This window comes from Oncorhynchus tshawytscha, linkage group LG10 (assembly GCF_018296145.1).
Source record: "Oncorhynchus tshawytscha isolate Ot180627B linkage group LG10, Otsh_v2.0, whole genome shotgun sequence".
NCBI lineage: Eukaryota > Metazoa > Chordata > Actinopteri > Salmoniformes > Salmonidae > Oncorhynchus > Oncorhynchus tshawytscha.
The window spans coordinates 9,606,594-9,629,181 of NC_056438.1; the positions used below are offsets into that span (position 1 = coordinate 9,606,594).

Consider the following 22,588-nt stretch of genomic DNA (forward strand, 5'->3'; position numbering starts at 1 on the left):
AACCTTATTTACAATGACGGCCTACTTCGGGCCAAAACCTGACCCGGACGATGCTGGGCCAATTGTGTGCCGGCGTATGGGACTCCCAATCACAGCCGGTTGTGATACTGCCTGGAATCAAACCAGGGTCTGTAGTGATGTGTCTATCAATCAAATGTATTGATGAAGCCCTTTTTACATCAGCCGATGTAACAAAGTGCTATACAGAAAAACAGCAAGCAAAGATGTAGAAGCACGGTGGCTAGGAAAAACTCCCTAGATTGGCAGGAACCTGATTGGCAGGAACCTAGGAACCAGGTCTTGAGGGGTGGCCAGTCATCTTCTGGTTGTGCTGGGTGGAGATTATAACCGAACATGGCCAAGATGTTCAAATGTTCATAGATTCAAACATTCAAATAATAATAATAATCACAGTGGTTGTAGAGGGTGCAACAGGTCAACCTCCGGAGTAAATGCCAGTTGGCTTTTCATAGCCGTTCATTCAGAGAGACAGCAGGTGTGGTAGAGAGAGTCGAAAACAAGCCAGTGAACAGGTCAGGGTTCCATAGCCACAGGCAGAAGAGTTGAAACTGGAGCAGCAGCATGACAAGGTGGTTGTGCTATGGCAGCATAAATACTGGAGGCAGGAGGGCTTGGGAGACACTGTGGCCCCGTCCAATGATACTCCCGGACAGGGCCAACCAGGCAGGATATAACCCCACCCACTTTGCCAAAGCACAGCCCCCACACCACTAGAGGGATATCTTTATTTTTTTTGTATCCCCTTTTTTCTCCCCAATTTCGTGGTATCCAATTGGTAGTTACAGTCTTGTCTCATTGCTGCAACTCCCGTACGGACTCAGTAGAGGCGAAGGGCGAGAGCTATGCGTCCTCCGAAACACAACCCAACCAAGCCACACTGCTTCTTGACACAACGCACATCCAACCAGGAAGCCAGCTGCACCAATGTGTCGGAGTGAAACACCGTACACCTGGCGACCTGGTCAGTGTGCACTGTGCCCGGCCCACTACAGGAGTCGTTAGTGTGTGATGAGACAAGGATATCCCTGCCGGCCAAACCCTCCCTAACCCGGACGACCCTAGGCCAATTGTGCGTCGCCCCATGGACCTCCCGGTCGCGGCCGGCTGCGACAGAGCCTGGGCTCGAACCTAGAATCACTAGCTGTGCCACCACTTTTCAAGACATGAAGTCAAACCGTTACACACCAACACTAACCATGCTGGTGTGACTGAATTTAATATACAGTTATACACCAACACTGACCATGCTGGTGTGACTGAATTTAATATACAGTTATACACCAACACTAACCATGGTGGGGTGACTGAATTTAATATACAGTTATACACCAACACTAACCATGGTGGGGTGACTGAATTTAATATACAGTTATACACCAACACTAACCATGGTGGGGTGACTGAATTTAATATACAGTTATACACCAACACTAACCATGGTGGGGTGACTGAATTTAATATACAGTTATACGCCAACACTAACCATGCTGGTGTGACTGAATTTAATATACAGTTATACACCAACACTAACCATGGTGGGGTGACTGAATTTAATATACAGTTATACACCAACACTAACCATGGTGGGGTGACTGAATTTAATATACAGTTATACACCAACACTAACCATGGTGGGGTGACTGAATTTAATATACAGTTATACGCCAACACTAACCATGGTGGGGTGACTGAATTTAATATACAGTTATACACCAACACTAACCATGGTGGGGTGACTGAATTTAATATACAGTTATACACCAACACTAACCATGGTGGGGTGACTGAATTTAATATATACAGTTATACGCCAACACTAACCATGCTGGTGTGACTGAATTTAATATACAGTTATACACCAACAATGACCATGGTGGGGTGACTGAATTTAATATACAGTTATACGCCAACACTGACCATGGTGGGGTGACTGAATTTAATATACAGTTATACGCCAACACTAACCATGGTGGAGTGACTTAATTTAATATACAGTTATACACCAACACTAACCATGGTGGGGTGACTGAATTTAATATACAGTTATACACCAACACTGACCATGGTGGGGTGACTGAATTTAATATACAGTTATACACCAACACTGACCATGGTGGGGTGACTGAATTTAATGAACAGTGACACACCAACACCAACCATGGTGGGGTGACTGAATTTAATATACAGTTATACACCAACACTAACCATGGTGGGGTGACTGAATTTAATATTCAGTTATACACCAACACTGACCATGGTGGGGTGACTGAATTTAATATACAGTTATACACCAACACTGACCATGGTGGGGTGACTGAATTTAATATACAGTTATACACCAACACTAACCATGGTGGGGTGACTGAATTTAATATACAGTTATACGCCAACACTAACCATGGTGGGGTGACTGAATTTAATATACAGTTATACGCCAACACTAACCATGGTGGGGTGACTGAATTTAATATACAGTTATACACCAACACTAACCATGGTGGGGTGACTGAATTTAATATACAGTTATACACCAACACTAACCATGGTGGGGTGACTGAATTTAATATACAGTTATACGCCAACACTAACCATGCTGGTGTGACTGAATTTAATATACAGTTATACACCAACACTGACCATGGTGGGGTGACTGAATTTAATATACAGTTATACGCCAACACTGACCATGGTGGGGTGACTGAATTTAATATACAGTTATACACCAACACTGACCATGGTGGGGTGACTGAATTTAATATACAGTTATACGCCAACACTGACCATGGTGGGGTGACTGAATTTAATATACAGTTATACGCCAACACTAACCATGGTGGAGTGACTTAATTTAATATACAGTTATACACCAACACTAACCATGGTGGGGTGACTGAATTTAATATACAGTTATACACCAACACTGACCATGGTGGGGTGACTGAATTTAATATACAGTTATACACCAACACTGACCATGGTGGGGTGACTGAATTTAATGAACAGTGACACACCAACACCAACCATGGTGGGGTGACTGAATTTAATATACAGTTATACACCAACACTAACCATGGTGGGGTGACTGAATTTAATATTCAGTTATACACCAACACTGACCATGGTGGGGTGACTGAATTTAATATACAGTTATACACCAACACTGACCATGGTGGGGTGACTGAATTTAATATACAGTTATACACCAACACTAACCATGGTGGGGTGACTGAATTTAATATAGTTATATACCAACACTAATCATGGTGGGGTGACTGAATTTAATGAACAGTGACACACCAACACCAACCATGGTGGGGTGACTGAATTTAATATAGTTATATACCAACACTAATCATGGTGGGGTGACTGAATTTAATGAACAGTGACACACCAACACTAACCATGGTGGAGTGACTGAATTTAATATACAGTTATACACCAACACTAACCATGGTGGGGTGACTGAATTTAATATAGTTATATACCAACACTAATCATGGTGGGGGGAGTGAATTTTAATAACAGATGCATTGAAGTGAGGCACTGGTTGGCAGAAAACCAACCAACCAACCAACCGCTGTAAACATCACTCAGTATGATGCTACTGTCTAGTAGCAGCCTAACAGATCTGACAGGGGTACGACACAGCAGCATCACTGAGTTAGCCAACTCATTTTCATAAACAACCGCAAATTCATTGGTTTGAGTTAAATCAAAACGCTGATGTGCGTTTTGGTTGTTGAGTCAATTAGATCTAGAAGATCCTCTTCTTGGAGGCAGGCCACTCGATTTCGTCTCTGCGTTATATTGGCATCGAACATGTCACCCTCCCTAGGAGAGGGGGTGACCTTGATAATTTATTGTTAAAACGAGAGGCTGCCTGCATCTTTAATTTAAAGACCCTTGCGCCCTTCGGTCTCAACGTAGACTTTGATCTGAAGCCATTCTTGTGATTATTGTGACTTTGCCATTGTAATTGTTTGTAAACTTGTGTAGTTAAATTAATCTATGATCGTATGCTATCCATTTGTTTGTATGCTGTTCTTTGTATGACATTTTAATATTTGATTATTAACCAATGGTATTAGGCCACTCTTGGCCATGATTACAGACACCTGTGTCTTTTGACACTACATAAACGAGTCATCCCGCAGTGTTTGTGATTATACCCTGATGAAGACAGCTTGGCTGTCGAAACGTTGGCATTACATTTTTGCATCTGAGCTCCTAGAGTGTGTGGCTCTCTTTTACTTTCATGTTGAGTCAATTAGACCCACGGACATTTCAAGCTTACCGGTATCTTTCTAAAAATGTGTTCCTGCTTTGTGATGTCATCCCCCTCCTTGTTGTTTGACATGACAAGCAGTACAGGGGCATGACGACACAAACACACTGGTACCCAGACTGGAAACCAATTAACCCTAGTCCTGGACTGGAAACCAATTAACCCTGGTCCTGGTACCCAGACTGGAAACCAATTAACCCTGGTCCTGGTACCCAGACTGGAAACCAATTAACCCTGATCCTGATACCCAGACTGGAAACCAATTAACCCTGGTCCTGGTACCCAGACTGGAAACCAATTAACCCTGGTCCTGGTACCCAGACTGAAACCAATTAACCCTAGTCCTGGTACCCAGACTGGAAACCAATTAACCCCATAGTCCTGGTACCCAGACTGGAAACCAATCAACCCTAGTCCTGGTACCCAGACTGGAAACCAATTAACCCTGGTCCTGGTACCCAGACTGGAAACCAATTAACCCTAGTCCTGGTACCCAGACTGGAAACCAATTAACCCTGGTCCTGGTACCCAGACTGGAAACCAATTAACCCTGGTCCTGGTACCCAGACTGGAAACCAATTAACCCTGATCCTGATACCCAGACTGGAAACCAATTAACCCTGGTCCTGGTACCCAGACTGGAAACCAATTAACCCTGGTCCTGGTACCCAGACTGGAAACCAATTAACCCTAGTCCTGGTACCCAGACTGGAAACCAATTAACCCCTAGTCCTGGTACCCAGACTGGAAACCAATCAACCCTAGTCCTGGTACCCAGACTGGAAACCAATTAACCCTGGTCCTGGTACCCAGACTGGAAACCAATTAACCCTAGTCCTGGTACCCAGACTGGAAACCAATTAACCCTGGTCCTGGTACCCAGACTGGAAACCAATTAACCCTGGTCCTGGTACCCAGACTGGAAACCAATCAACCCTAGTCCTGATACCCAGACTGGAAACCAATTAACCCTGGTCCTGGTACCCAGACTGGAAACCAATCAACCCTAGTCCTGATACCCAGACTGGAAACCAATTAACCCTGGTCCTGGTACCCAGACTGGAAACCAATTAACCCTGGTCCTGGTACCCAGACTGGAAACCAATTAACCCTGGTCCTGGTACCCAGACTGGAAACCAATTAACCCTGGTCCTGGACTGAGAAGCATCTGTCTGGGAAACTTCCCCTAAAACTAGCATTATAGAACTGATTATGTTGTCAGCTAACAACATCCCACAGAGCAGAGGTTGAGAAACACTGAAGCTTCTTCAGATGTGTTTTATTAATGCAACACCCAGGATGTTAATCTGCAGTGAAGACGCGTGCAGCGATGTCATCCAGTAGCCAGTCTACTCCAGTCAGTAGGTTCTCTCCTGTCACAGCACTGCAGCCGATGATACACCAGTGGTGGGTCTTAATGTCATCCAGACCCAGGGCCTACACACACACACACACACACAGTAATAGATGAATACAAGTATTAGACATGAAATCAGTTATCAACCCACGGGATGATAAAAACACAGAAATTGTGTGTGTGTGTATGGGGGGGGGCGTACTGTGTTCCCACCTCTCGAATGGTCTCTTTACTCAGGGATCCAGGAAGGTCCTGTTTGTTGGCGAAAACCAGGAGAGTAGCTCCAGATAACCTCTAGAGAGGAAGAGAGAGAAAAAGAGAGGGTAGATAAAGGGAGCGAGACATCAACAGTTAGTAATTCATAAATGTTCACCATGCGTGTGTGTGAGTTTTTGGTGTGTTTACTCCTCTGTGTATGTGTGTGTCTGTGTGTACCTCCTCCATCAGCAGAGAGCTAAGTTCCTGTCTGCAGTCCTCCAGTCTCAGTCTGTCTGCGCTGTCCACCACCCACACCAACCCATCCGTGCTCTCAAAGTAGTTCCTCCAGTAAGAACGAAGGGATTTCTGACCGCCCACGTCCCAGATGTTTAACTTGAACCTGAGGAGGACGACGACAGGATGAGAAGACGATGAAAAGAGAGGAGTGTGTATTCTCCAACTGTCTAAGAGAAGAGGTGTAACATGACTCTGCCGATGATGCTGGTGTGTTTTGACTTACCCTTTATGTTCCAAGGTTTTGATGTTGAACCCCAGTGTAGGAGAGATGGTACTCACATCCTCGCCATTGAACTTCTTCAGAATAGTGGTCTTACCAGCGTTGTCTAAGCCCCTGCAGTACATGATTAAGGACTGGGAATGGCCAGGGGGGGGGACTTCCGTACAGATTAGAGGGTGACACACACATCATTGGCAGCACTTGTTATAAGGCCATCAGACTGTTAAACAGCCACCACTAACATTGAGTGGCTGCTGCCATACATGTAAAAAATGTATCACTAGCCACTTTAAACAATGACACTTAATATAATGTTTACATACCCTACATTACTCATCTCATATGTATATACTGTACTCCATACCATCTACTGCATCTTGCCTATGCCGTTCTGTACCATCACTCATTCATATATCTTTATGTACATATTCTTTATCCCTTTACACTTGTGTGTATAAGGTAGCTGTTGTGGAATTGTTAGTTAGATTACTTGTTGGTTATTACTGCATTGTCGGAACTAGAAGCACAAGCATTTCGCTACACTCGCATTAACATCTGATAACCATGTGTATGTGACAAATAAAATTGGATTTGATGGCAGTGATAGCCATATAGCAGAGTAATCGTTTTAACCATGTTAGCCAGTGGGTTAACAAACGTAGCTTATAAACATGGCAAGATATGTAGCCTAGCTATGAATTTGACTGGTAGATAGTAGCTAGCTTAGCTTACTAGCTGACAGGCGAAGCAAGATGACCACAGCGAAATGGCCACTTTAAAAAACACAAATGTATCAGGCCCAAAGGCAGGCGACAAAACGAGTCCGATCACATAGGTAGATACGCGGATGAAAGTGGTTTATCTAGTACATATAGTCATGTAGATATAGACAGGTAAACATCATAGCTAACTAACTCATCACAACTCTAATTTCATTGCAGCGAAAAAGGATACAACATAAGGAGTCGCATCTCTCGCTCCTTGTGCTTCATTTTCTTCAGTATTGTCAGCAAACCCATCGTGACGAACGTTTGATAAACTATTTAATATAAAACGGAAGTAACACAAGATAAATAGTGGTATAATGTTTTAACTTTTGGTTATAATATCAACACATAAATTGTCTCTCATGATGGTTGCTATCTAAAACAAGCACGGAGCTCCAAGACAAGCAGGAAGTTGATACTAAAGTAGTCCCGCCCACTCTAATCGTGGATTGGTGAATGTTTGGGACAAGCTTCAGATAAAAATATGATTGGTTGACGTCAGCGTCACTCAAAAGGCTTTAGGCTATTTGATTCGTAAACCGCCACCAAGGCAAAGGCGCGGCTGTGTCAATTCAGAGGGAGCAACAAACGTTTAGAAACGTATATTTTGGTTTCCACTAGTTACCACAGCGAAAAGGTCAAAATTGGCTATATTGTAAAAATGAATGAAAACAAAAATTAATTTTCCTTTTGTGTCTTGGTAAGGGCTGGGTATAAGGTTAGCAGTGGGGTTAGGTTTAAATCTCATTTTAAGAAGAGGAATTGTAGAAATAGGCAGGCTATAAGACTTTGTGGCTGTGGTAACTAGTAGCGACCTTAGATTTTGTGACAAAATAGCGCAACACGAAGTTCATATCAGGGACGACAATGTTAGGAGATATTGTAGGCATTAGATTGTTCAAAAATAACAATTCTTACTTCATTAGAGATTATTGGTAAAATCCACACTTTACATTTTATGGAGACCTTTTATGGACACCAGGCTGTAGTGTCATCGGGTTTAGAGTTGTTTATTATTCTCTTAATAGACATACACTACATGACCAAAAGAATGTGGACACCTGCTGTCGAACATCTCATGCCAAAATCATCATGGGCATTAATATGGAGTTGTGTGGCTTAGACTTTCCACTTCACAATAACAGCACATACAGTTGACCGGGGCAGCTCTAGCGGGGAAGAAATTTGATTAACTGACTTGCTGGAAAAGTGTCATCCTATCCAGGCGGAATCACAACCGGCCGTGATTGGGCGGCGCACAATTGGCCCAGCGTCGTCCGGGTTTGGACGGTGTAGGCCGTCATTGTAAAAAATAATTTGTTCTTAAAGTGACTTGCCTAGTTAAATAAAGGTTTTTAAATATATATATTTAAATGATGGTGCCACGTTGAAAGTCACTGAGCTCTTCAGTAAAGCCATTCTACTGCCAATGTTTGTCTATGGAGATTGCATGGCGGTGTGCTCGATTTTATACACCCTGTCAGCTAATGGTGTGGCTGAAATATCCGAATCCACTCATTTGAAGGCATGTCCACATACTTTTGTATATCCAGGTAATGATCAAATCATTTGGTCAGTTATTTGACGTTTCTGATTCGATTCTTGATAAGACTATGAAGATTATGTTGATCTTTGTAGTAATGTGTAACAACAATCATATGTAGTAAACAATCTACCTGATTTACTCAAAATATACAGTTGAAGTCAGAAGTTTACATACACCTTAGCCAAATACATTTATACTCAGTTTTTCACAATTCCTGACATTTAATCCTAGAAAAAATTCCTTGTCCAGGGTCAGTTAGGATCACCACTTTATTTTAAGAATGTGAAATGTCAGAATAATAGTAGAGAATGATTTATTTCGGCTTTTATTTCTTTCATCACGTTCCCAGTGGGTCAGAAGTTTACATACACTCAATTAGTATTTGGTAGCATTGCCTTTAAATTGTTTAACTTGGGTCAAATGGTTCAGGTAGCCTTCCACATGCTTCCCACAATAAGTTGGTGAATTTTGGCCCATTCCTCCTGACAGAGCTGGTGTAACTGAGTCAGGTTTGTAGGCCTCCCTGCTCGCACACACTTTTCAGTTCTGCCCACAAATGTTCTACAGGATTGAGGTCAGGGCTTTGTGATGGCCACTCCAATACCTTGACTTTGTTGTCCTCAATGCCATTTTGCCACAACTTCGGAAGTATGCTTGGGGTCATTGTCTATTTGTAAGACCCATTTGCGACCAAGCTTTAACTTCCCGACTAATGTCTTGAGATGTTGCTTCAATATATCCACATAATTTCCCCTCCTCATGATGCCATCTATTTTGTGAAGTGCACCAGTCCCTCCTGCAGCAAAGCACCACCACAACATGATGCTGCCAACCCCCGTGCTTCAAGGTTGGGATGGTGTTCTTCGGCTTGCAAGCATCCCCCTTTTTCCTCCAAAAATAACGATGGTCATTATGGCCAAACAGTTTTATTTTTGTCATCAGACCAGAGGACATTTCTCCAAAAAGTACGAACTTTGTCCCCATGTGCAGTTGCAAACCGTAGTCTGTCTTTTTTTATGGCGGTTTTGGAGCAGTGGCTTCTTCCTTGCTCAGGTTATGTCAATATTGGACTCGTTTTGCTGTGGATATAGATATTTTTGTTCCTGTTTTTCCCCCAGCATCCTCACAAGGTCCTTTGCTGTTGTTCTGGGATTGATTTGCACTTTTCGAACCAAAAAATGTTCATCTCTAGGAGACAGAACGCGTCTCCTTCTTGAGCGGTATGACAGCCGCGGGGTCCCATGGTGTTTATACTTGCGTACTATTGTTTTTACAGAGTAACATGGTACCTTCAGGAGTTTGGAAATTGCTCCCAAGAATGAACCAGACTTGTGGAGGTCTACAATTTTTTTTCTGAGATCTTGGCTGATTTCTTTTGATTTTCCCATGATGTCAAGCAAAGAGGTACTGTGTTTGAAGGTACGCCTTGAAATACATCCACAGGTACACCTCCAATTGACTCAAATGATGTCAACTAGCCTATCAGAAGCTTCTAAAGCCATAACATAATTTTCTGGAATTTTCCAAGCTGTTTAAAGGCACAGTCAACTTGGTGTATGTAAACTTCTGACCCACTGGAATTGTGATACATTGAATTATAAGTGAAATAATCTGTCTGTAAACAATTGTTGGAAAAATTACTTGTGTCATGCACAAAGTAGATGCCCTAACCTACTTGCCAAAACTATAGTTTGTTAACAAGACATTTGTGGAGTGGTTGAAAAACGAGTTTTAATGACTCCAACCTCAGTGTATGTAAATTTCCGACTTCAACTGTAAGTAGGCCTATATCTACAGCCTATCCACGATCCGTGTCAGCGAAATTCCCCGTGTTGATTGAAATTATGACTGTCTAATCCTACCTCTATATGGTATCATATCCCTAAAAGTCTGTTTATTAAACTTGGTGGAATTGAAATCCTAATGAAATGTGTTTTTGACCCTCCAAAATTACCTGTTAAATTGTGTAAGTTTCACAAATGATATTCAAGCACAATTTTTTTAAACATTTTTGAATAATAATAATTAAAATGATTTTGAATAATAAAGTTATTAAAATTATTTGGAATAATAAAGTTATTCAAATGAATAGGATATCCATTTTTCAAAGGCTTTTGGTTTGACAATGATATTTATTTTATTTGTGATTTGTTAGACAACACTGGGGAGTTTCTGCCGTTTGATGAGTTTCATTGGTAAATTTCGGGTTAATATTACTCAGAGAGAATATATGTTTGCAAAGCAATTCCACTTTCTATACTTTGTTATATTATGAGGTTGTTCCTTTTTTTCCAAGTTTACAAATGAATGACTTGAAGAACACTTTGTTATTTTATGAGATTGTTCCCTCTTTTCCAAGTTCACAAGTGAATGATTTTAATCTTTTGGATAAAAAATTCAACAATAAGTGGATACGTTTGGCAGTTAATGAAGTAATTTTGGGTGATTATAATTCAATATATTGCTATTGATGTTGTCACGATCGTCGTATGAAGCGGACCAATGCGCAGCGTGGTATGAATGCATTCTTTTATTGAATGACGAAAGACTCGACGTAAACTGAACAAGCTAACAAAACAACAAACAAACGTGACTGCTAATGAAACATAGTGCTAACATGCAACTAGACATAGACAATCACCCACAACCCACAATGACAAAACAGGCGACCTAATTATGGTTCCCAATCAGAGACAACGACTAACACCTGCCTCTGATTGAGAACCATATCAGGCCCAAACACAGAAACAGACAAACTAGACATCCAACATAAAATGCCCACCCAGCTCACGTCCTGACCAACACTAAAACAAGGAAAACACAAAAGAACTATGGTCAGAACGTGACAGTACCCCCCTCCCAAGGTGTGGACTCCGACCGCACAACCTAAACCTATAGGGGAGGGTCTGGGTGGGCATCTGTCCGCGGTGGCGGGTCTGGCGCTGGACATGGACCCCACTCCATCATTGTCTTTGTCCACCTCCTTAGCATCCTTTGAGTGGCGACCCCCCTAAATGGCCCCACTGGACTGAGAGGCAGCTCGGGACTGAGGGGCAGCTCGGGACTGAGAGGCAGCTCGGGACTGAGGGGCAGCTCGGGACTGAGGGGCAGCTCGGGACTGAAGGGCAGCTCGGGACTGAAGGGCAGCTCGGGACTGAAGGGCAGCTGGGTGACGACTCTGGCAGATCCTGACTGACGACTCTGGCAGATCCTGGCTGACTGGCGGCTCTGGCGGGTCCTGGCTGACTGGCGGCTCTGGCGGATCCTGGCTGACTGGCGGCTCTGGCGGATCCTGGCTGACTGGCGGCTCTGGCGGATCCTGGCTGACTGGCGGCTCTGGCGGATCCTGGCTGAATGGCGGCTCTGGCGGATCCTGGCTGAATGGCGGCTCTGGCGGATCCTGGCTGAATGGCGGCTCTGGCAGATCCTGGCTGACTGGCGGCTCTGGCGGCTCTGGACAGACTGGCGGCTCTGGTGGCTCTGGACAGGCTGGCGGCTCTGGCGGCTCTGGACAGACTGGCGGCTCTGGCGGTTCTGGACAGACTGGCGGCTCTGGACAGACTGGTGGCTCTGGACAGACTGGCGGCTCTGGAAAGACGGGAGACTCTAGCAGCTCTGGACAGACGGGAGACTCTAGCAGCTCTGGACAGACGGGAGACTCTAGCGGCTCTGGACAGACGGGAGACTCTAGCAGCTCTGGACAGACGGGAGACTCTAGCAGCTCTGGACAGACGGGAGACTCTAGCAGCTCTGGACAGACGGGAGACTCTAGCAGCTCTGGACAGACGGGAGACTCTGATGGCGCTGGGCAGACGGGCAGCTCAGACGGTGCTGGGCAGACTGGAGACTCCGGCAGCGCTGGAGAGGAGGAAGGCTCTGGCAGCGCTGGACGGAGGAGCTCTGGTGCCTCTGGACTGAGGGGCTCTGGTGCCTCTGGACTGAGGGGCGGAAGCTCTGGCAGCGCCGGACACGCGGGAGACTCCGGCAGCGCTGGAGAGGAGGAAGGCTCCGGCACCTGCCTCTGATTGAGAACCATATCAGGCCAAACACAGAAACAGACAAACTAGACATCTGTCAGGGATTTCCTCCTCTTCTTCCGAAGAGGAGAGGCGAAAAGGATCAGAGGACCAATATGCGGCGTGGTAAGTGTCCATGGTTCTTTTAATACGTAAACGTACACATGAACAACTGATTACAAAAACAAGAAACGTGTGAAAACCTGAACAGTCCTATCTGGTGCAAAACACAGAGACAGGAACAATCACCCACAAACACAGTGAAACCCAGGCTACCTAAGTATGATTCTCAATCAGAGACAACTAATGACACCTGCCTCTGATTGAGAACCATACTAGGGCCGAAACATAGAAATACCTAAATCATAGAAAAACAAACATAGTGTGGGCTCGATGCCCACACTCGCATGGCACTTTCGGGGGGCTGCCCTATAGCGCACCGGGCTATGGGCACATACTGGCGCACGGTGTCGCTTAACCGCGTAACACGGTGCCTGACCAGTAATGCGGTGCTTATAATAAGCACGAGGAGTGAACTCAGGTCTGCTACCTGGCTTAGTACCACACCTCGTCTGCCCCCCCCAAAAAAAATTTGGGGGCTGTCTTTCGTACCTGTCGCACTGCAGTGCTGCCTCCTCATATCGCCGCCGCTCAGCTTTCGCTGTCTCCAGCTCTGCTTTGGGGCGGCGATATTCCCCAGCCTGTGCCCAGGGTTCCTCTCCGTTCAGTATCTCCTCCCATGTCCAGGAGTCCTGTGATGCTGGCCGCTGTTGTTGCTGCTGCTGCTGCTGTCGTCGCTGTCTTTTACCACGCCGCTTGGGTCCTTGGTAGGTGGGTGATTCTGTCACGATCGGCCTCCTCTTCATCTGAGGAGGAGAGGGAGAAGGATCGGAGGACCAAAATGCAGCGTGATATGTGTTCATGTTGAATGTTTCATGAAAGAAAGAACTGAACACTGAAACACTATACAAAAACAGTAAACAAAATAACAACCGTGACGCTAATGCGAGCTGCGCTGAAACAAGCCATCAACATAGACAATCACCCACACCAACTCACGCCCTGACCATACTAAATAATGACAAAACAAAGGAAATAAAGGTCAGAACGTGACAACATCCAACATTAAAATGCCCACCCAGCTCACGTCCTGACCAACACTAAAACAAGGAAAACACAAAAGAACTATGGTCAGAACGTGACAGATGTGACCAACCCATACTGTGGTCAAAAGCAACTACCTTTAATTGTCCATTTATCTCGAAAGTTAAAGAAACTAATTTAAAAATATTTTCTTGCATCTACCCTGTTAATGATTTATTGCACATTACATTTTGACAAAAATCCTTGTTTTCTGTTCCTCTGATTCAGAATCTATAGAGCATTTATTGTTTTCATGCCGCTAGTCTAGTGAACTATGGATCAAAATTCATGAATGGTTGTGTAAAAAAATCTCCAGAATTACCTATGTTTACCTTGAATGATGTTAAATGGCATTATGTTTATCGTTGTAATTCCGATCATAACAATTGTATTAACATTATTATTCTCTTGGCCAAATATTATATTCGGAAATGTAAATGGATAGAAAAATGTTTTTTATTTTTATTTTTTCATTGAACTGTTACAATTTTATAAATCCCTCAAACTTCTGAAACTTTGTTGGAAAAAATATGAGTAAGTCATGTCTCTGAATGTCTGTTAATAATGTCTCATTGCCTTGTCAAATATAAATTATGCTCTGAATTATTGTTATTTGGGTTATTTATTTCAACCCAAAACAATTGGAGGGGGGGGGGGTTCAACTGGTGTTCTATTTATTTTTTCATTGTATTCACAGGAATGTCCCTGTGTTGATGTGGAATATTGTTATGATTATTGCAATAAAAAAAAAACATTATAATAATACAACAAAAATAATAATAAATAAATCGCCACGTTTCTGCTTGACATTGTCTACACTTCCTACCATTCATAAAATTCCCAGCACGTGGTGTCGAAAAAAAAAAAAGCACGGTCAAATATGGTCATGTCCGCCGCGCGCCCATTGATCAACTTCCTCCTGTTACTTTGCAACCAGGCCATTTAAAATAAACTGAAACTGAAAGCACGAGACCCTAGCCCCCCTTCCCTCTCTTTCCCTCCTTAAGGTTCTGCCCTATTATACAAACAGGTGGGCGGTTTCTACAAGCATTATAAGAGTGAAAGGACGTTTCAGCTTCTGCAATACAAGCGTAAAGAGACGTCTGCAGGTAAACTGACAGCCAATATCCTGCCCATTTATCCAAGGAGGCGCTGTAGGGTTTTACAACAAGTTGAGAAGATCATAGGAATACCGTAGTCCCCATATCCAGTCGTGAAAAGGAAATGCATACATCTTTGCCCGTAGCCGTTTAGAAACGTTCCCTTCATTTGCTGCTGCGGTTTACGGTGCGCCATATGGGACCGTTACTAACAGATATGCCGCTGGTGGCATCCTTCGTCGACTCGCGATCAGAAGGCAGCGGCACGTCTTTCTCCGGTGGGGACTGCCCAAGCCCATCTGAATCGGTAAGTTACACTGTTTATTGGGATATTAATAGCAAGTCGTTGCATAATTAATCACTTATAGTCTAGTATAAGTATTGAGATAATGAAATGAGGATCAACTTGTTTGTGATGCTGGTGTAATACATTCTCAGTTCTGCATCTGTAGTAGACTATAAAACAGCAACCAGTGTTCCTATATGATGTGCAGGGTTTCGTTCCAGCCCAGCAGTAAAACATTTGCAGCACATCTTGTAGCTCTCCATGACCAAAAGGGGTTATAACCTGGTCGTACAGCTGGTCAGATCACTAGTTATAGATCGCCTGAGTGTACAGGTGGTCAGATCACTAGTTATAGATCACCTGAGTGTACAGGTGGTCAGATCACTAGTTATAGATAATTTGGGCATACAGGTGATCAGATCACTAGTTATAGATCACCTGAGTGTACAGGTGGTCAGATCACTAGTTATAGATCACCTGAGTGTACAGGTGGTCATATCACTAGTTATAGATAATTTGGGCATACAGGTGATCAGATCACTAGTTATAGATCACCTGAGTGTACAGGTGGTCATATCGCTAGTTATAGATAATTTGGGCATACAGGTGATCAGATCACTAGTTATAGATCACCTGAGTATACAGGTGGTCAGATCACTAGTTATAGATCACCTGAGTGTACAGGTGGTCAGATCACTAGTTATAGACAATTTGGGCATACAGGTGATCAGATCACTAGTTATAGGTCACCTGAGTGTACACGTGGTCAGATCACTAGTTATAGATCACCTGAGTGTACAGGTGGTCAGATCACTAGTTATAGATCATTTGGGCATACAGGTGGTCAGATAACTAGTTATAGATCACCTGAGTGTACAGGTGGTCAGATCAGGGGATAAAGATCACTGTTTTATTTTTATTAAGGTGTATTACAACCTGTATGTTACTGAGTTGATCACACATTTTATTTCCAGGAGAGAGGAGGACAGAAAGGAGTGTGTGTGGACCGGAGAGGTAAAAGAAGAGTGAAGAACAGAGACGCTGCCAGGAAGAGCAGGAAAAAACAGACGGAGAGAGCAGACATTCTCCACCAGGTCAGTCTGGCTCCTTTATCTTTAACCCAGATTTCTCTCCTCTTCTTTATCCTCTCTTTCTCTCATGTTCTTTGTTCTCTCTAACTCTCTTTTCCTTTCTCTTTTTCTTTCTCTCTCACTTCTTAACTTGTCTTGTATATTTTCAGTTTCTCTCTTTCATCCTCAACTCTCTCTCTCGCTCTCATTTCTATTTAAATGTAAGGTCTTTATTGGCATGGGAAACATATGTTTACATTGTGAAAGCAAGTGAAATAGATAATCAACAAAAGTTAAATAAAAAATGAACAGTAAACATTACACTTTCAAAAGTTTCAAAAGAATTGAAGACATTTCAAGTGTCATATTATGTGTATCTCTTTATCTCTCTCTCTCTCTTTATCTCTCTCGGTCTCTCTTTACCTGTTTCTCTCTCTTTATCTCTTTCTCTTTCTTTATCTCTCTCTCTTTCTCTGTCTCTCTCTCTTTATCTCTCGCGGCCTCTGTCTCTCTCTCTCTCTCTTTCTCTGTCTCTCTAACTCTCTCTCTGTCTCTTTATCTCTCGCGGCCTCTGTCTCTCTCTCTCTTTCTCTGTCTCTCTCTCTAACTCTCTCTCTGTCTCTTTATCTCTCGCGGCCTCTGTCTCTCTCTCTCTCTTTCTCTGTCTCTCTCTCTCTCTTTCTCTGTCTCTCTCTCTAACTCTCTCCCCCTACCTCCCACCTTCCCATTGTTCACTTCCTCCTGTGTGTACTTTCATGCATGTGGTTTATAGTAAGGCTGGTTACTCACAGAGAGGGTCAGGGATCGATAACTATGGTGTGTGTGTGATGCAATCTGCCTGTGCAGTCAGAGCATTTCTGGGAAACCCTTGCTCTAAAGAGAAACCCTCCCTGCCTCTCTCCTCCCCCTCTCACCCCTCCCTGCTTCTCTCCTCCCCCTCTCACCCCTTCCTGCCTCTCTCCTCCCCCTCTCACCCCTCCCTGCCTCCCTCCTCCCCCTCTCACCTCTCCCTGCCTCTCTCCTACCTTCTCACCTCTCCCTGCCTCTCTCCTCCCTCACTCCCTCTCTCCCTTCCTCATAGTACACTACATAGGGAATAGGGTGGCAACTTTATTTATGACACTCACACCACCACCAGCTAACTACTGAAACTACACACTACTGTTTTACCATGTAGCGTTGTAGTTAACTACTGGAACTACACACTACTGTTTTACCATGTAGCGGTGTAGCTAACTACTGGAACTACACACTACTGTTTTACCAGGTAGCGGTGTAGCTAACTACTGGAACTACACACTACTGTTTTACCAGGTAGCGGTGTAGCTAACTACTGGAACTACACACTACTGTTTTACCAGGTAGCGGTGTAGCTAACTACTGGAAATACACACTACTCTTTTACCAGGTAGCGGTGTAGCTAACTACTGGAACTACACACTACTGTTTTACCAGGTAGCGGTGTAGCTAACTACTGGAACTACACACTACTGTTTTACCATGTAGCGGTGTAGCTAACTACTGGAACTACACACCACCAACATGTAGCTTTCCTTCTTCCAGTGTGAAAGTAGCTTGGTGAACTGTATTTTCAGAGTAGCTTCCCCAACACCGACAGTCAGACACACACATTTTTATAGGGCCGTTTAGTTCAGAAACTCTGCAGGCTATCCCTAACCGCTGTCCTAGAATCAGAGCCAACTTTCACTTTCTCTCTCTTCAAACCACAATTACTCTGTCTAAGAACGGAATGTTCCACCAGTGGAATGGAGTGAGCTCCAAAGGTACTGGGGCAGTGACCATTTAAAAAAAATTGTTTTGACTCTGTACTCCAGTACTTTGGATTTTAAATGATACAATTACTACGAGGGTTAAAGTGCAGACGGTCATCTTTAATTTGAGGGTGTTTTCATATCAGGTGAACAGTTTAGAAATTACAGCACTTTTTGTACATTTTATGGGACCAAGAGTGTTGGGACAAATTCACTTGTGTATTAAAGTAGTCAAAAGTTCAGTATTTGGTCCCATATTCATAGCACGTATTGACGACATCAAGCTTGTGACTCTACACATTTGTTGGATGCATTTGCTGTTTGTTTTGGTTGTGTTCCTGATTATTTTGTGCCCAATAGAAATGAAAGGGTAAATAATGTATTGTGTCATTTTAGAGTCACTTTTATTGTAAATAAGAATATAATGTTTCTAAACACGTCTACATTAATGTGAATGCTACCATGATTACGGATAATCCTGAATGAATCGTGAATAATTATGAGTGAGAAAGTTACAGACGCACAAATATCATACCTGCAAATATCATACATGCTAACCTCTCACCATTACAATAACAGTGGAATTTTTTTTTTGTTGGGGGGTTAGCATTTTTTTTTTTACCATTGGGGGGGGGGTTTATGATATTTGTGTCTAACTTTGTCACTCATAATTATTCATTATTTACCATTCATTTGTCTCAATACTTTTGGTCCCTAAAATGGGGGGGGGGGACTACGTACAAAAAAGTTAATTAACTTCTAAAAGGTTCACACGATAAGGATGAAAACACCCTCAAATTAAAGATGACAATCTGCACCTTAACCTCGTAGTCACTGTCTGATTTAAAATCCAAAGTACTGGAGTACAGAGCCAAAAGAACAACAACAACAAAAATGTCACTTTTGTAGCTCACTGTAGGTGTGTGTGTTTGCATATTAGTATTTCTAATAATAGCAATGCTAACCAACATATCTTTTTCTCTCTCTCTCTCTCTCTCTCTCTCTCTCTCTCTCTCTCTCTGTCTCTCTCTCTCTCTCTCTCTCTCTCTCTCTCTTTTCTCTCTCTCTCTCTCTCTCTCTCTCTCTCTCTCTCTCTCTCTCTCTCTCTCTCTCTCTCTCTCTCTCTCTCTCTCTCTGTCTCTCTCTCTCTCTCTCTCTCTCTCTCTCTCTCTCTCTTTCTCTCTTTCTCTCTCTCTCTTTCTCTCTCTCTCTAGGATCTACAGACCTTGGAAAGTTCTAACTCAGCTCTAGAGAAGGAGATTGCTGGTCTGAGAAGAGAGTTCCGGCTCTACACAGCCACCCTTGAGCAACATGAATCTGCCTGCACCCTCCGGCCCTCGTCTATACCCGCCAATATCCCCTGCTGCCAGATCCTGTCCCCCTCCGCGTCATCTATTGCCCCTGTGACTACCCCTGCACCCGCTGTGTCACCTCAAACCACCCCGGCACCCGCTGTGTCCCCTCAAACTACCCCGGCACCCGCTGTGTCCCCTCAAACTACCCCGGGCTCTCTTCTTGCCCCAGTACCTGGAGGGCAGAGGACTTGTTTACCACTCCCCACTCTCGTCACTGTTCCTTCAACTGCCCATGTGACTAACCCCTACCCTTTGCTTTCCACTCTATATTCCCCAATATCTAATAATGCCTCTCTGATTGCCCCAAACAATATTTGTTCCTCTCCAATTACCCCAAAAACTAATATTTCCCCTCTAACTACCTCGATAAATAATCTTGCCCATCCAACTACCCCAATAACTAATCTTGCCCCTCCAACTATCCCTGCTCCTACACTGTCACCCATCTCCTACCCTCTGACCATGTACCCTCTGAACTTGTCTACCCCAGCCATTGAACCCCCAATAGAATTGTCCCTCTCCGACATCCTGGACAGTCCTGATTGGCTCTGCGACCCTGCATCACCCACCTGGGGCGAGTTCTAATGGACCAATCACACTGTTTGGCGAATGGTTGAAAGCAGCTGGTGGTCGCCTCTGACCACAGAACATCAGTACTGATTTTCTGGCAATTTTCTGATGAATCTCCACATTGAATCTCCACTGTCCATCGACAGACAACCACCCAGGTGATCTACAGCCAACGTCTGTGATGACGTGTCTTCCACGGAGTAAGATTCCTGGCACCCTGTGAAAGACTCATTTAGGTTTCTGTAGAAAAGAACAGAAAGACACTTAAAATTGATGGACTCTGGTGTTTGGTACATGTATATACCAAGCACATGTACTGGTTGTTCACATCTTGTGAGGAATTCTGTAGCTGTTATGTTGATTCTCGGTTTGTGTTTTTGAATAACCGGCCCTGTTCATTGGTCATAACAGACTATTGGCCCTGTTCATTGGTCATAACAGACTATTGGCCCTGTTCATTGGTCATAACAGACTATTGGCCCTGTTCATTGGTCATAACAGACTATTGGACCTGATCATTGGTCATAACAGACTATTGGCCCTGTTCATTGGTCATAACAGACTATTGGCCCTGATCATTGGTCATAACAGACTATTGGCCCTGTTCATTGGTCATCATTGGTGATCATTGGTCATAACAGACTATCATTGGTCATAACCTGTTCATTGGTCATAACAGACTATTGGCCCTGATCATTGGTCATAACAGACTATTGGCCCTGATCATTGGTCATAACAGACTATTCATTGGTCATAACAGACTATTGGCCCTGATCATTGGTCATAACAGACTATGGCCCTGTTCATTGGTCATTGGTCAACAGACTATTGGACCTGATCATTGGTCATAACAGACTATTGGCCCTGATCATTGGTCATAACAGACTATTGGCCCTGTTCATTGGTCATAACAGACTATTGGCCCTGTTCATTGGTCATAACAGACTATTGGCCCTGATCATTGGTCATAACAGACTATTGGCCCTGATCATTGGTCATAACAGACTATTGGCCCTGATCATTGGTCATAACAGACTATTGGCCCTGATCATTGGTCATAACAGACTATTGGCCCTGATCAACTTATTTGAGAGTAGAATAATTGAATGATTGATTGATTGATTGTAATAATCTTTTTAACTCTTCATTAGAACCTCACATATTGAGTTAATTTATTTGTGTATAAAATCAACAATTCAATGGACTTTCAAACCTTTTAAGTGTGATTTTAATTCATTGTAAAGAGATGCAAATGTATTGAACAGGCTACAGACAAAACGAATAGCATATGACTATATTTGGAAAACCACATCTCGTACAGTATAAACTACGTCTATATTCAAAATATCCCAGATGTAGGTTTAAACACAGGATATACAGGTTTCTGCCAAAATAGGGGAAACTCCAACATAAAGTGTCTTAATGAGACGTTGGGCCGCCGCCAGAACAGATGCATCTTGGGTAGTGCCTTCAGAAAGTATTCAGATCCCCTTGACCTTCTCCACATTTTGTTACGTTACAGCCTTATTCTTAAATTCTATTTTTTCCTCATCAATCATACACACAATACCCCATAATGACAAAGCAAAAAGAGGTTTTTAGAAATGTTTGCAAATGTATTACAATTTATTTATTTTTTAAACTGAAATATCACATTTACATAGGCATTCGGACCATTTACTCAGTACTTTGTTGAAGCACGTTCGACAGCGATTACAGCCTGGAGTCTTCTTGGGTATGACGCTACAAGCTTGGCACACCTGTATTTAAGGAGTTTCTCCCCTTCTTCTCAGCAGATCCTCTCAAGCTGTGGCAGTTTGGATGGGGGGTGTTGCTGCACAGCTATTTTCAGAAAATTAACATGTGAAAAGATTCTGGGGATGAACGTGGACATCTTCAATATGTACCCATTGTTTTTTATATATACAGTTGAAGCAGGAGGTTTACAAACACTTAAGTTGGAGTCATTAAAACTTGTTTTTAAAGGCAAGAAGGGCCTTCTATGCCATCAAAAGGAACATACAATTTGACATACCAATTAGGATCTGGCTAAAATGACTCCGCTCACCAACCAAGACTTCACAAAATGGGACAAACACCAAATTGAGACTCTGCATGCAAAATTCTGCAAAAATATCCCCCGTGTACAATGTGAAACACCAAATAATGCATGCAGAGCAGAATTAGGCCGATACCAACTAATTATCAAAATACAGAAAAGAGCATTTCAAATCTACAACCACCTAAAAAGAAGCGATTCCCAAACCTTCTGTAACAAAGCCATCACCTACAGAGAGATGAACCTGGAGAAGAGTCCACTAAGCAAGCTGGTCCTGGGGCTCTGTTCACAAACACAAACACACCCTACAGAGCCCCAGGACAGCAACACAATTAGACCCAACCAAATCATGAGAAAACAAAAAGATAATTACTTTGACACATTAGAAAGAATTAACAAAAAAACAGCAATAGAATGCTATTTGGCCCTAAACAGAGAGTATATAGTGGCAGAATACCTGACCACTGTGACTGACCCAAACTTAAGGAAAGCTTTGACTATGTACAGACTCAGTGAGCATAGCCTT

At 43.2% G+C, this 22,588-nt stretch overlaps 2 protein-coding genes and 1 long non-coding RNA gene across 3 annotated transcripts; 1 reads left to right on the forward strand and 2 right to left on the reverse strand.

The window, feature by feature from the left end:
* Positions 1-5,564: 5,564 nt before the first annotated feature.
* Positions 5,565-7,561, reverse strand: arl2 (ADP-ribosylation factor-like 2). The gene is made up of 5 exons (XM_024441847.2): positions 7,333-7,561; positions 6,382-6,492; positions 6,099-6,261; positions 5,877-5,957; positions 5,565-5,743 (listed from the first exon to the last, which is right to left on the reverse strand). The coding sequence occupies exons 1-5, from the start codon at positions 7,395-7,397 to the stop codon at positions 5,609-5,611; spliced, it is 555 nt and encodes a 184-aa protein (XP_024297615.2). The 5' UTR covers positions 7,398-7,561; the 3' UTR covers positions 5,565-5,608.
* A 7,295-nt stretch (positions 7,562-14,856) lies between these two features.
* batf2 (basic leucine zipper ATF-like transcription factor 2) lies at positions 14,857-20,619 on the forward strand. The gene is made up of 3 exons (XM_024441842.2): positions 14,857-15,257; positions 16,211-16,330; positions 19,293-20,619. Exons 1-3 carry the CDS (start codon positions 15,147-15,149, stop codon positions 20,016-20,018), a joined length of 957 nt encoding a protein of 318 aa, XP_024297610.2. The 5' UTR covers positions 14,857-15,146; the 3' UTR covers positions 20,019-20,619.
* On the reverse strand, positions 20,476-21,655 carry LOC121847603. Its single transcript, XR_006084448.1, has 3 exons — positions 20,838-21,655; positions 20,663-20,722; positions 20,476-20,604 (listed from the first exon to the last, which is right to left on the reverse strand). It is a non-coding gene; the product is annotated as an uncharacterized LOC121847603 (long non-coding RNA).
* Between the last annotated feature and the right edge of the window lie 933 nt (positions 21,656-22,588).

Bases quoted from the DNA above. Each gene is read 5' to 3' on its own strand.
- arl2 (XM_024441847.2), bottom strand. From the start codon at position 7,397: ATGGGTTTGCTGACAATACTGAAGAAAATGAAGCACAAGGAGCGAGAG. The intron at 5,958-6,098 runs GTACACACAGAC...CTTCCTCTCTAG, and splicing joins GCTCTCTGCTGATGGAGGAG to AGGTTATCTGGAGCTACTCT. The intron at 5,744-5,876 runs GTGGGAACACAG...GTGTGTGTGTAG, and splicing joins GTAAAGAGACCATTCGAGAG to GCCCTGGGTCTGGATGACAT.
- batf2 (XM_024441842.2), top strand. From the start codon at position 15,147: ATGGGACCGTTACTAACAGATATGCCGCTGGTGGCATCCTTCGTCGAC. The intron at 15,258-16,210 runs GTAAGTTACACT...TTTTATTTCCAG, and splicing joins GCCCAAGCCCATCTGAATCG to GAGAGAGGAGGACAGAAAGG. The intron at 16,331-19,292 runs GTCAGTCTGGCT...CTCTCTCTCTAG, and splicing joins GAGCAGACATTCTCCACCAG to GATCTACAGACCTTGGAAAG.